At 45.1% G+C, this 13999-nt stretch overlaps 1 protein-coding gene across 1 annotated transcript; it reads left to right on the forward strand.

Annotated features, from left to right (window-relative positions):
* Positions 1-9052: 9052 nt before the first annotated feature.
* LOC124660426 (probable NADPH:quinone oxidoreductase 1) lies at positions 9053-9643 on the forward strand. Its single transcript, XM_047198237.1, has one exon. The coding sequence runs from the start codon at positions 9053-9055 to the stop codon at positions 9491-9493; it is 441 nt and encodes a 146-aa protein (XP_047054193.1). The 3' UTR covers positions 9494-9643.
* The last annotated feature ends 4356 nt before the right edge of the window (positions 9644-13999 follow it).

Below are 13999 nucleotides of genomic sequence, written 5' to 3' on the forward strand. Positions count from 1 at the left end.
AGCGCCACATTGTTCTTTCGGGGAAAAGAAACATCGTGGGAGTGGAGGACAAGACAGACATGTCGAGAAGATTATAATATGTTTGCTGAAATTCCGCCCTTCAAAGTGAACACCGACCCAAGCATTAAGTTAAATGATGAGGATGCTCCATGGATACGGCACAATCGTAAGCAAGCGGGGACACAAGGAAAGAAATGATGTGTAATAATTTATTGTACCAAACTTTGTTGAATGAATCATGTGAATTATATTACCCGTGATGTGTTTGGTGTCCATTTTCGAATGATTCAATTGACTCGAGATAGCACCGATGATACATGAAATTTGGAGTGACTAAGTCATACTCCTGCATACATGAAATTTGGAGTGACTAAGTCATACTCCTGCATATAGGAAATTTGGAGTGACTAAGTCATACTCCCGCATACATGAAATTTGGAGTGACTAAGTCATACTCCTGCATATAGGAAATTTGGAGTGACTAAGTCATACTCCCGCATACATGAAATTTGGAGTGATTTAGTCATACTCCTGCCTAGGCGTATAATATGCATACTCGTAGTCTTCATAGCCGCCGCCGTTGTGCCGGTAGTCGTCGCCTTCTAAGTTGCCGGCGTCGTCGTCGCTGCTTGTCGTCGGGCGGCGCTCGTGGCTCGAGCGAGGGTAGCGCGGGCGGGGGATATCGCCGGCCGTGATGTAGTCCATGACGCTCTGCGCGAGTCCGGCCGTACCACCATAGCCGACGGCCGGCCTCGTGGAAGTTTCCGGGAGGCGAGACCGTCCTCCTCATACCCGGCGAGCGCCCTCTCACGCCCGATTGATGAAGAAGGCGTCCCAAGTATGCTCGGTTATCGGGATGCCGGCGGGGATTCATCCGCTGCTCCGGCGTGAGGTCGAGGTAGTAGTGGTTCGCGATGGCCGCCCGGCGCGCGGTACCACGAGGGACGGGAGGGACCGGCACGCCGCCGGCGCTTAGGCTCCAGCCGGCAGGGACGCGGTAGCCCGGAGGGCAAGGGTAGTTCGAGGCGCAAAGCTCCTCCACCTGCTGGTAGGTTAGAGTGGGTGCGGTGGAAGCCATGAGAGAGTGATGAGAGATTGTAGAGATGATAATGCTGGCCAAGCCGGGCTACCTATATGTAGTGACAAATGGCGGGAAAAATGGGAGCGGGAAGACGGGAGGCGGGAAGAAAGAGGCGGGGAGAAAGTGGCGGGAAGAAATTGGCGGGAAAAAATTGGCGGGAAGAAAGAGGCGGAAGAAATTGGCGGGAAACAATTGGCGGGAAGAAAGAGGCGGGAAGACGGGGAAGAAATGGCGGGAAGACGAGGAGGGAAGAGGGGGTCGGCGGAAAGAGGCGGGAAAGAGGGGGCCAACGAACTTTTGAATTGAATTAGTTTTATTTTTATGAATTTTTGATAATTTGTATTTTTAAAATTTTGAATTGAATTAGTTTTATTTTTATGAATTTTTTGGTATATTATTTGTATTTTTAAGATTTTGAATTGAATTAGTTTTATTTTTCTGAATTTTTTGATATATTATTTGTATTATTAACATTTTGAATTGAATTAGTTTTATTTTTCTGATTTTTTTGGTATATTATTTGTATTTTCAACATTTTGAATTGAATTAGTTCTATTTTTCTGAATTTTTTGATATATTATTTGTATTTTTAACATTTTGAAATGAATTAGTTTTATTTTTTCTAAATTTTTTGATATATTATTTGTATTTTTAAGATTTTGAATTGAATTAGTTTTGTTTTTCTGATTTTTTGATATATTATTTGTATTTTTAACATTTTGAATTGAAAAGAAATTTGAAAAGAAATTTGAAAAAGACCTTTAGTCGCGGTTGGCCACACCAACCGCGACTAAAGGTCTTTCCGCGGGAACCGCTCAAATCCGCGAAAAGACCCTTTAGTCGCGGTTGGTGTGCCAACCGCGACTAAGGTACCCTTAGTCGCGGTTGGCCACACCAGCCGCGACTAAGGTGCCTCCCTATAAATATCGCGCGGCGCGCGAGCGCGAGTCGGTTCCTTCTTCCTCCTCGAAACCGCCGAGCTGCCGCCGGCTGCGCCCTCGACGGCCGCCGCCTCGCCAGCGATGCCGCCTCCGTCGTCGTCCCGCGCCGGCCGCCTCTCTCGCCGTACGTCCCGCCGCGCCGCCGCCGTGTATCTTTCCGTCGTCCGCCGTGACCGCCGGCGCCGCGCCCGTGTCCCAAAACGACCCCGCGCGCCGCCGTGCGCGCGTTGACCGCCCGCCGCGCCGTGACCGCGCGGCACCGGCCGGGCCGCGCCACCGTGTCGCACGCACCGTACGTCGTCGCCGCCGCCGCTCGCCGTTGAGAGAGAGAGAGGACGTACGCGCGCCGCGCGCAGGTGACCCCCCGCCGGCCGTCGCGTTGCAGGTGCCGCCGGCCGGCCGCGCGCGCGTTGAGAGAGAGAGAGAGGCCGGAAGGAGAGGCCGACCCTTTTTTTTTTTAATTAACTCACAATTTGTTAATCAAAATTGTAAATCTAAAATTTTGTTAACTTAAATTTTTGTAAACTTAAAATTTGTTAATTACAATAGTGCTAAGTAATTAATTAACTTTTCTTTTAAATGTGTTGAAGTTTGTGTAAACAAACACCGTTAAGACCTTAGCCGGTCGATAACTTTATTAACTTAAAATCGGGCTCTTTGAGCTAGCTTATATTATCTAAAAACAAAATTTTGACATAACAAAAATTAACTTAACAAAAAATTTACTTAACAAATTTTTGACTTAACAAAATCTTGACTTAACAAAATTTTGACATAACAAAATTTTAACTTAACAAAAAATTTACTTAACAAAATTTTGACTTAAGAAAAATTTTACTTAACAAAATTTAGACTTAACAAAATTTTAACTTAACAAAAAAATTAAATTAATTAACAAGAATTATTTTATTTTGGGATCGAGAGGGGGCGGCGAGGGTTATGTGTCCTCGGCACCGCCACCGCCCTTTCGCCACCGCCCTTTCGCCACCGCCACCGGTCTCTCGGTCACGCGGTCACTACGCCCCCTCTCGCCTCCCTCGTCGCCCTCTCTCTTTATATGTAGAAGAGATGTGATATATAATGCATATACACAATTAATTTGTTTTGACTACATGTTTTCGGGACCGACATATGGCGGACGATAGAGCTGACCCGATTACGGACAACTATGATCCGGACGGCTGAAGACCATATGTTCGGCATCATAAAAAGCGATATTCCATATGTGCCGACCGGAGAAGAAGAAGATGATATCTCTTCTTATCTGAACCTTGAGTGTGAAGATGAAGGGCGCCGTCAGCAAGCAGATGATGCCGAAGAAACGTCGATAAACGACGATCTTCAATTGGAAGTAGCAACCACCTCCGTGCGCCGAGGTATATATATATACATATTGAGCGTCTGGTGATACAAACTAACTGATTTGAATAAATGTGTGTGTACTAACGCGCGCGACTCTCTTTCTTATTTTAGCCCTCGGCCGGATCGTCGAAAAAATCGAGTACGTCGTCAAAGCGTGGCGCAACCAAGACGATGAAAGCGGGAGAAACATGCACCATCGATGTTGTCGACGAAGCAACCGGCGAGCCGCTGGAGCCCAGCAAGAACGCCACCAAGTTTGTCGGCCAATGCGGAGCCGTTGTTAGAGACAACGTCTCGATCACCCGCCAGGAGTGGAATGAGCCAAAGAAGGCACGTGTTGGTTTCACTTTTGTCGATAAGAGAGAAAAAAAGATTGCTTCAACAAGCTTATGGAACATTTCGTTCTACCTCCGGAATACCGCAAATACGATGAGGAGGGTAACAAGATTGCGGAAAACAAGGAGAGGCGCAAGCTAGTCAAACAGTTCGCTCTTTCTAGGATGGCCAACGCATTCGGAAATACAAGCAAAATCTAGCCCATGACTTTGTCAACCAGGGCAAGACTCCGGATTTCAAAGGACAATATGAGAAACTGCAACATGATTGGCCAGAATTTGTGAAGCAAAAGAAATCGGAGCAGTTCCTTGAACTATCGAAAAAAAATAAGGAAAATTCGGCCAAGAAGGAGTACAATCATAAAATGGGGCCAGGAGGGTATCGCTTTTGGCAGCCTAAGTGGGAGAAGATGGAGAACGAGCTGAGGGCGCGAGGAATCCGTCCGAGTACGGAGGGATGGGACCCAAGGGCCAAAAAGCTGGTGGTACGGGCATGGGGGATCGCTGAACCCGGAGACGAGGGGAGTGTGTTTATCGGGGCAAAATAATTACACCCACCCAAAAGCTTATTGAGGCAATGAGGGAGGCTCAAGAGGGGAGGATCAGGTTCAACGGAGAGAACGACGCCACGACAAAAGCCCTCGGGAATCCTGAACACGGAGGACGTATACGAGGCATGGGGCCCATTCCGTGGAAAATAGGGTTCCCCCGAACGATGACCCGTACGGTTACGAAGCCGTAAGAGAAAGATGGATCGGGATGCGGATGTTGTGGCGAAGTTGGTAACGGAAATGGATGTGATGAAGAAAACCGTGAGTGTACTAGTCGCCGAAAGAGATGCAGCTCGGGCGCAGACATGCTGAAGATCATCCAATGGATCTCGGAAGCCAGCGGCGGAGAAGAAGCAGCGTGGCTTCCACGGAGGCCTCACCGGCTGGTGCACCGACGATCGAAATTACTGCACCGGAGCCTGCGGTGGTCGAAATTACTGCACCGGAGCCTCCTCGCTACCCCGTGGACGATATAAAGGAGATGAAAGCATGTCATCTCGTATTATCCTATCGGGAACATGTCCATGAAGGTAGCCATCGGCGGTGCTTTGCCACCTGGAGCACTCCACCACAACAACCCCATTCAAGATGGCTATGCTCGTGTGACGGTGGAGGAGATAGTCCAAGGGTTTGAGGACACGGACATTGACATTGCTACACTCTGAAGGGGTGAAAAGACTTGGAGATGTCAAGCGCCAGTTCATTCTATGGCAGAAGAAGTTTATCAAGTTTCCAGGCGAGGCGCCAACAAGTCCACCCCCTTACGGTGGTGGTGGTGGCGGTGGCGGTGGCGGTGACGGTGGCGGTGGCGGCGGTGGTGGTGGTGCTTCACCTAATACACCTCCTTCACGTCAGCCGACGCCGCCCCCGGTCCTCGTCCGGCGGGTAGCAGACGCCGCCCCTAGTCCTCGTCCGGCGGGTGATCGGCGGACACCGCCCCCAATCCACCTCCGGCGAAGAAGCGAAGCGGTCTCGGGTTATTAACCCGGACCCTTATGTACCTAAGAAAACAAAGATACCAGAGCCATCACTGAAGCCTCTCATCCCGAGGCCTTGGGAACTTAGTGTCGAGGAAAATGCGGCGGCCGTGGCTGCTCGGCATGAGAAATGGAAGGAGGAGTGCAAGAAGAAAAGAGAGGGCGAGCCCAAGCCGGTATATTCGACAAGCAAAAGCAGATGGGCTAAGTCATTTTTGAACACACCGTCCCAAGCCGCGAAGAATCTGCACGACGACTATTTACGTGAACTTCGTAGGCAAGCACTCGCGTTCAAGAGGAACCAAGAGTTGGCGGAGAAGAAAGCCTTGGAGGACGAGGCCGAGTCAAAATTAGAAAAGGGGAAAGAAGTTGCCCAGCTCGGGGAACAAAGTAAACAATTGATCGCCCCGCTCATAGTGCAAGCCGCCGATCCGGATGCCCCCGATATCATAGCAGCTGCGGCAGCACATGGATTGACTGTAACGAGTGCCAGAGAACAAGCGGCCGAGTTAGGTATCACTCTTCGTGCACCTGCTAGGCCTTGATGAGGCGCCAATGAAGGACGTAGTATTTACATATGTGAAGAATGGCCCTCTCGTCGAGCACAGCGCAGGAAGAGGATCTACCTCGACAAATGAAAGGTACGCTAAATTGGTACAAGGGTTACATAAAACATAAAAACGCCAAAGAGTATATCTATGCGGAAGTTAGATATGAGCATCACTTCAAACATTACTGGGTACAAATTCATCCGAGTGAATTGTTCCAGCTGTTCAATCTGCGCGACCTCGACAAATCTATCATCGGTTGCTACGTTCGTAAGTGATTTATTAATTTCTACCCCATCTCGTTCATTGCACGCATCTGTCCTAACTATCTTGTTGTGTACGCTATTATGCGAGAATGAAGAAGCGGGAAATGCGAATAAGGAACATCCATGATGTTGGGTTCATTGACCCACACATCGTTAATTCACATGTGTTAGAACACCACCCCGCCGACGTGGAGGATGACTGTGGCGGTTTATTAGAAAACGAGCAACAGAAAAGTGATATTCTATTTCCTTACCATTTTGGGTGAGTGTTTTGTCTTGAGCACATTCTCTTTTGTTTACTCCATGCATGGTATGTGGCTAATCGATGAGTTATGCATGGTCGTGCATGTATCGTGTCCGCAGGTTCCACTTGGATTCTTATGGTAATTAAAGTTCGGACCTCCTCGGTTCTCGTCCACGACTCTCTGAATATGGATCCGGCGCTTTGGGGCGACATGAGAAAAATGATGCAAAAGTAATTATTTTCATTCATTTGCGCTCTATATCGATCGGCCTATTTCGTTCATCATTTCCTAATATCAAGTAACTAATTAATAACTCTCTTGTTTATTTAATTTTCTTTGCCTCGTAGGGTTTGGAGACGGTTCGTAGATACCAAGGTCGGTGAATTCAAAAAAGAGCTACATTTTAAAATGGCAGTGCGGACGACCGGGGATATTCAGCCACCGGGGACCAATCTATGTGGATACTATGTTTGTGAGAGGATCCGGAGATACTGCAATGAGCGGGACCGGACGTGTGAGAACAACATCTCGAGGAATAACCTCCGGAAGACGCTTAGTCCGAAGCTCGCTTCCGACCACTTCAAGAGGAACTAGCTGGATGGTTGGCGAGGGAAGTCATCGATCCTAGAGGAGAACACTATTACGATGACGTAGAACTTTATATGCACCAGAATTTGTAACTAACTTGTTCAAAATTGTATATGGTCATCCGATATTGAATATATATTGTATATGGTCATCCGATATTGAATATATATTGTATATTCCTCTTGAATTCTTTTTGGTTCTAATTTCAAATTTGTTTGAAATTGTACATTCATATGCATGTATGTATACAGTACCGTAGAATATGTGAAACTCCTTCAAAATTAAAACCCAAAAGAAATAAAACAATACAAATTAAAAAGAAACCAGATTTAGGGGGAGGGGGCTAAAACCCTAAACCCGGCGGAGGCCTTTAGTCGCGGTTGGCCAGAAGAACCGCGACTAAAGGTCCTCCGCCCTGGCGCTCGCCTGCGGCCCACGTGGACGGGCCTTTAGTCGCGGTTCGTAAGGAACCGCGACTAAAGGGGGGGGGGCCTTTAGTCGCGCTGGTTTGGTCGCGGTTGCGCCACCGCGACTAATGGCAGTTGCCAACCGCGACCAAAGCCCTTTTTTCCACCAGTGTACTAGACACATATGCTCTAGAGCCATTTCTACCGAGATATTTAATGATACTCAAATGGATCAAATGCATACAAAAATAATAATATATCCAAATGTACATATCCACTAATGAAATCAAATGAGTGAACTCGCGCTCAAGGGGAGCGTACGTTAAGTACATGCTGATTACTCAGCATTACTACCCGGCCCTGTCCCGTGTTCGTGTAACATTGTTGCGATTTTACTCTGCAAGTACTCATGCAGCAGTGTTTGTGGTATTATAAACAAGCTGTAATGCTAATGTAAGCGTGTGACAGTAATAAATCATATACTTGGAGTTAAACTATAACATTTATTATTATCTCCACGGCGTACTCCTTCACAAACAACCTAGGTAATCTTATTCGGGTCGCCGGGCTTTGACCATGGCGCACTAGGTCGAGTGCATTAGACACATATGTTCTAGATCCATCTCCCCCTAGATATTTAAGGATACTCGAATAGATCAAATGGATACAAAAAAAAATCCAAATGTACATGTGCACTAATGGGATCTCGAATGATATCTTTGCTATTTTTTTTAGATCCAAGGGAGATGCATTAGAGAAAGGTTTCCACGCAATGTATCAAACAAGGTTTTAACAAAACGAACAAATTTTTGGTACCAAACGAGTTTTCAACTTAGTGAAATGTATTTTGATTACACGTGAGAACTTTAACATTAAAAGTTGTATTCTATAATTTAGTTGCATAATTATGTTGACAGAATAACATATAAATAACTAAAAATGTTACCCAATTCACACCGAATGCTAGATCTGTAGTAAGTGCAAATTTTGCTTCCATTAGTTAAATTTCGCTCGCACTAGTTCATCAAAAACCGCCAGGGAACCATAGCTACGATGGGAACAGAGAATGACCACTAATATCAGAGGCGAACGAAATAACGGGCCTAGCCCAAAACACGTCTGGGGTGCAACCCCAGATAGGGGCTGCACAAGATCGTGAACACGAGCCCAAAAACTCTAGAAAAAGATCGACCTCTTCGAAGGGAAGCTCCTTGCTCTGTGCATGACATGTGGATAAACGTGGGGCGCGGAAATTCCCGGTGGACTGCCTCCCCGTGCGACACGCTCTGACGCGTTTGCGAACCGTCCTCGTCTCGTAACGGGCCCGTGTCGCACTTAACGGTTTTCCGGCGACCCGATTAGCTTCTGCCTCTATTTCCAGTTTCCCCTGTAGAAAATATAGAACCCTAATTCTTCATTGTATTGATCTGGACCTGGTGAGGGGTTTATATAGGAGTACAAAGGGAGGTTCTTGGAGTACCAGACAAGTTGTGCTAAGTTTAAACCGACTATATCTCTAGCTCTAGAATACTCCAATATCTCTACGTATTATACTTCTAACATTCCCCCTCAGTCGTAGCGGGAGTGAAACGAACGTTTGCGACTGGAGAAGTCATGAGCGTCCGTCGCCTCCTCCACCTTGTCTATTGTCTCTTGATGGTTTGTCTTTTCTCCCAAATGTAGCCGAGGAGCTGTGCGAGGAGTTCATCCCGGGCCTGATCATCGACCACGTCGACATCTCCAACCTGCCAATGGCCAACCCGGACCTCGAGACCGACGGCGGCGACGGCTTCCCGCCGGAAGTCGAGGCGTTCCGCGCCAGGGTCCTCGCCGCCGACTGCTTCCTCTTCGCCTCGCCCGAGTACAACTACTCCGTCACCGCCTCGCTGAAGAACGCGCTGGACTGGGCGTCGAGGGGCAGTGTCAAATGCTGGGCGGACAAGGCCGCGGCCATCGTCTGCGCCGGATACGACTTCAATGGCGGTAGGGGCTCACTCCACCTCCGCCAGATCGGGATCTACCTCGACATCCACTTCATCAACAAGCCGGAGCTCCACGTGAGGATGTACGACGACCCGCCCAGTTTCGACGCCGACGGCAACCTCACTGACGCAAAGAACAGGGAGCGGCTCAAGAAGGTGCTCCTGTCGCTCCAGGCCTTCGCGCTCAGGCTCCAACCCAAGCAAGCATGAGTGAACTCGCGCTCAAGGGGAGCGTACGTTAAGTACGTGCTGATTACTCGGCATTACTACCAGGCCTATCCCTAGTTCGTGCAACATTGTTGTGATTTTACTCTGCATTACTACCCTGCTCCGTACTCATGCACCAGTTTTTGTGGTATTGTAAACAAACGGTAATGCTAATGTAAGCGTGTGACAGCAATAAATCATACTATACTTGGAGTAAACTATAATATTTATAATTACCTCCAGTACATAACTCCTTTACAAATCACAAACAACCTAGGTAATCTTATTTCGGGATGCCAGTCTTTCACCGTGGCATCCTAGGTCGAGTGTAATAGACACATATGCTCTAGAGCCATCTCCACCCAGATATTTAAGGATACTCAAATATTTCAAATGCATACAATAATAATAATATATCCAAATGTCCATATTCCCTAATGAGAACTTTAACACGTGAAATATATTCAGTGCAATGTATTTTGATTACACGTGAGAACTTTAACATTAAACATTGCATCCTATAATTTAGTTGCATAATTATGTTGATGGAATAATGTATAAATAACTAAAAATGTTCGGTATAAAGAAATAAAAAGTATAGTGGTTAGTTGGATATCTGATTAATAATTTCTCCAATCCAATTGGCCAAAAGGCTAGGACGCACCTTAGGATATTCTAGGCTATTTTTTTTTCACCTCAACATATGTTTTAGCCTTTGTTATTGGAGGTGGGACATTCTTAGCTTTTTGGAGGTGCCCTGCATAGGGGTGTGTAAAAAAGATATTTGGAGAATAACTCAGCAACCCTAATAGGGTGTGGCATTCTGATAATTAAATGGGTGTACACCAAGTCTACATATACAAGAGAGATCCAATCTATGTATACACATTCTAACACCCTCCCTCAATCTTAAATGTGGCATGATGTACAAAGTAAGTTAAGATTGCGCCTACAACCCATAAACCGAGGCTGCCGAAGCGGCTTCGTAAAGATGTCAGCAAGTTAATCTTTAGAGGAGATGAATTTGATGTGACCTCACAAAATGATAGTCCAGTTCAATATGTTTTGTTCAGGCGTGAAATACCGGATTCGATGAAAGATATGTAGCGCTGATGTTGTCACACCAAAGGACCGGTGGCTGAGGTTGATAGACTCTCAATTCTCTCAACAATGACTGTACCCAAATAATCTCAGTTGTGGCATTAGCAACTGCCTTTTACTCAGCTTCAGTACTACTGCGAGACACTGTAGTTTGATTGCGAGCATTCTAGGCGACCAAGTTAGGACCAAAGAAGACAGCATAGCCCCCCGTGGACCGCCTGTCATCAGGAACGCAATCCGCATCTGAGAACGTCGAAAGATGACAAGATGGTGGAGGCTGTAGATGCAGAACATATGATGCAGTGAGACAGATGTAACTCAAGATGCGTTTCATAGTTGACCAATGTGAAGGCCTGGGGGCATCAAGATACTGATGTTATTCAACATTTTCATAGTTATTCAACATTTTATGCTCTTCACATTATTCCATCATTTTCATTATCCTTTTTTTCCTTTTTATTCCCATGTTTTTGGCGTATTTGTGTTGCTGGGACTAGTAGACTCCTCATATCTTGAATCCATTTTGTTTTAATCTTCAAGGCTAAGATGGTTGTTTAAAGATTACTAGACCATGATTGATGATTTGAGAACATATAGACAATTCTATGTTATGTTAAAAGACGTACTTTTATCTGGGGTGTAACGGGCTACATAAGTTTTGCTTTTGAAACCTTAAGCTTGCGGCATGTGAATGTTACATTTTGGCTGCATTCCGCTGATCGTTGGCTCACTTTATCTATCTATATAGTTAGTTGAAAGGGCAGTGGAAAGAAAGGTCCTGGTATATTATGATTTTCAGTTACCGTAAGTTATGTTTTGTAATTGAACAGAGAGTTGTCAATGTAGATAAGAAAATTGTATCTCAGTTGCCAACTCGATGTATTTTCTTGAATTACTTTTTTTTTATATGTTCGTTGGTACAAACCTACCGTAGTCCCATTTGTTCTCTATATATTAGTCTAAGAGAATTGCATTCGGTGCTTGAAGGAAAGAAGGATCAACGGCAGCAGTGGCAAGAAGTAATTGAGCATGGTCAACCTCTAAATTTTATTTTGTATGTTGGTTCATACATAGATAACCTAGCGGTTGTAGCGACATCTCCAGAGTTTACTAAAATAATGTGTCATCCAACATTTATAGAACTCATGAGTGAACTCGCGCTCAAAGGGAGCGTACGCTACGTACGTGCTGATTACTCGGCATTACTACCCGGCTTGTCCCGTGTTCAGGGGCGGAGCCAGGATTTGAGTATAGAGGGGGCGAGCGGCAAAGTCTAAATCGAAATAGCATACTAACATATGTTTGCCAAAAAGGTAATAATGCTGTACGAATACAGATGATCTAAAACATTAAAATTGATAAGCAGGCTGACATTTGTTAGGCTAACTTTTCACCGAAAATGGTGAATGGAACCTGGGTGCGCGCGCACCCATTTACGAAAAGTTAAAAAAATGCTATTTAAAAGTTTCCAAAAAATGTGAAGTAAATTTTTGCATGTAGATATTATGTTGATACTTACTCGTGTGTGTTTTCACGGAAAAATACCATTGTGTGTGACCTACACTAAAATGACAAAATGCAAATTCCTATTCCTGTGAATAGTACAAATTACTGTTCACTATTCTCATTTAGACATTTTGTCATTTTTATGTAGGCCACACACAATGGTATTTTTTCGTGAAAACTCACACGAGTAAGTATCAACATAATATGTACATGCAAAATTTTACTTCACATTTTTTTAAAACTTTTAAATAGCATTTTTTTAAAAAATTCGTAAATGGGTGCGCGAGCACCCATGTTCCATTCGTCCGGGTCGAACTTTTCACAGACTATATACGTAGCATATATCTATATTCTATCATCATTCATCAACAACTCGATCGCATTAGGGCAGGGTTGATTAGAGCATGATACAGACCTAAGAAATTGGGTATTTTTCTCAAATTTGAACAAACAAACTGTAGCTAAAATGAGGTTAAAAGGAGGGATTGGATCAGACTAGAAATACCTATGATGTACATTATCGCCGCATGTATGTACCTTGACTAATAATCTGCTTGTGCGGGCGACGACTAGCCAGCAACCAAGGTTGCAGCGGCATGCCGGCAACCACCATATAGAGTCGCCGCTAGACGAGCTGCCAGTAAGTTGCCTTGCGAGTGACCAGCGGCAGGGGTCCTATACCTTGGCGGCGAGCTTGATCGATTGATCTGATTGAGGGGCGAGAGGCGAGAGGCGAGACGGCGAGATCCAGCACAAATATGAGGCGTCCTGGTCGATATCATCATCTACGTCACTACGTGGGCATGTAGCCAGATGGGCTGTATTAGTTGGGCTTCCGTTCGTGCACAACCATCCACATGCAATGGGGCTGAAGTAAAACTAATCAGGCAATTAGCACGGCCATTAGCGCAATACGTATAAACGAACTGGTACTGGTGCCCCTGCATTTCCTTGAGGGGGGCGACACATTGGGGGGGTCTGACCCCTGCTCGCCCCCCTGCCTCCGCCCCTGCCCGTGTTCGTGCAACATTGTTGTGATTTTACTCTACATTACTATCCTCCTATGTATTCATGCACCAGTGTTTGTGGTATGTAAAGAAACGGTAATGCTAATGTAAGCGTGTGACATCAATAAATCATATACCAGGGCATAACTCCTTCACAAACAACCTAGGTAATTTTATTCGGGAGGTTGAGTGTACTAGACACATATGCTCTAGAGTCATTTCTACCGAGATATTTAATGATACTCAAATGGATCAAATGCATACAAAAATAATAATATATCCAAATGTACATATCCACTAATGAAATCAAATGATATCTTTGCTATTTTTTTAGATCCAAGTGAGTTACATTACGGAAAGGTTTCCAAGAAATGTATCACAAAAGGTTTTAATAAAATGAACAAACTTTTGCTGCGAAACGAGTTTTCAACTTAGTGCAATGTATTTTGATTACACGTGAGAACTTTAAGATTAAAAATTGTATACTACAATTTAGTTGCGAAATTATGTTGACGGAATAACATATAAATAACTAAAAATGTTCGGTATAAAGAACTAAAAACTATAGTGATTAGTTGGATGTGTCTGAACGGTATGATTGAGTTACTCACTCGAGAGCCCTCTTGATAGTACGAGAACTAACCTATAAACCGGCATCCCAACTACACCACGAGACCGGTAAGAAAGAAAACCTATCAATAGAAAATCTTAAACTTGCGCATTTCACTTGAGCTAGATGATTATGATCTTGACCACAACAAGATAGAATATCTTTCTTGATTATGCTTGCTATATGAAGTCTTGCGGATTTCTTCTCCATACTCCACTATGGGAGAGCTTCTTGTTCGGTGCATCTTCGCATATCCATGATCACCATATGGATAGAAAGTTTCAA

Source organism: Lolium rigidum, chromosome 6 (assembly GCF_022539505.1).
Source record: "Lolium rigidum isolate FL_2022 chromosome 6, APGP_CSIRO_Lrig_0.1, whole genome shotgun sequence".
Taxonomy (NCBI): Eukaryota; Viridiplantae; Streptophyta; class Magnoliopsida; order Poales; family Poaceae; genus Lolium; species Lolium rigidum.

Excerpts from the sequence above, each read along its gene's own strand:
- LOC124660426 (XM_047198237.1), top strand. The coding sequence starts at position 9,053 with ATGGCCAACCCGGACCTCGAGACCGACGGCGGCGACGGCTTCCCGCCG.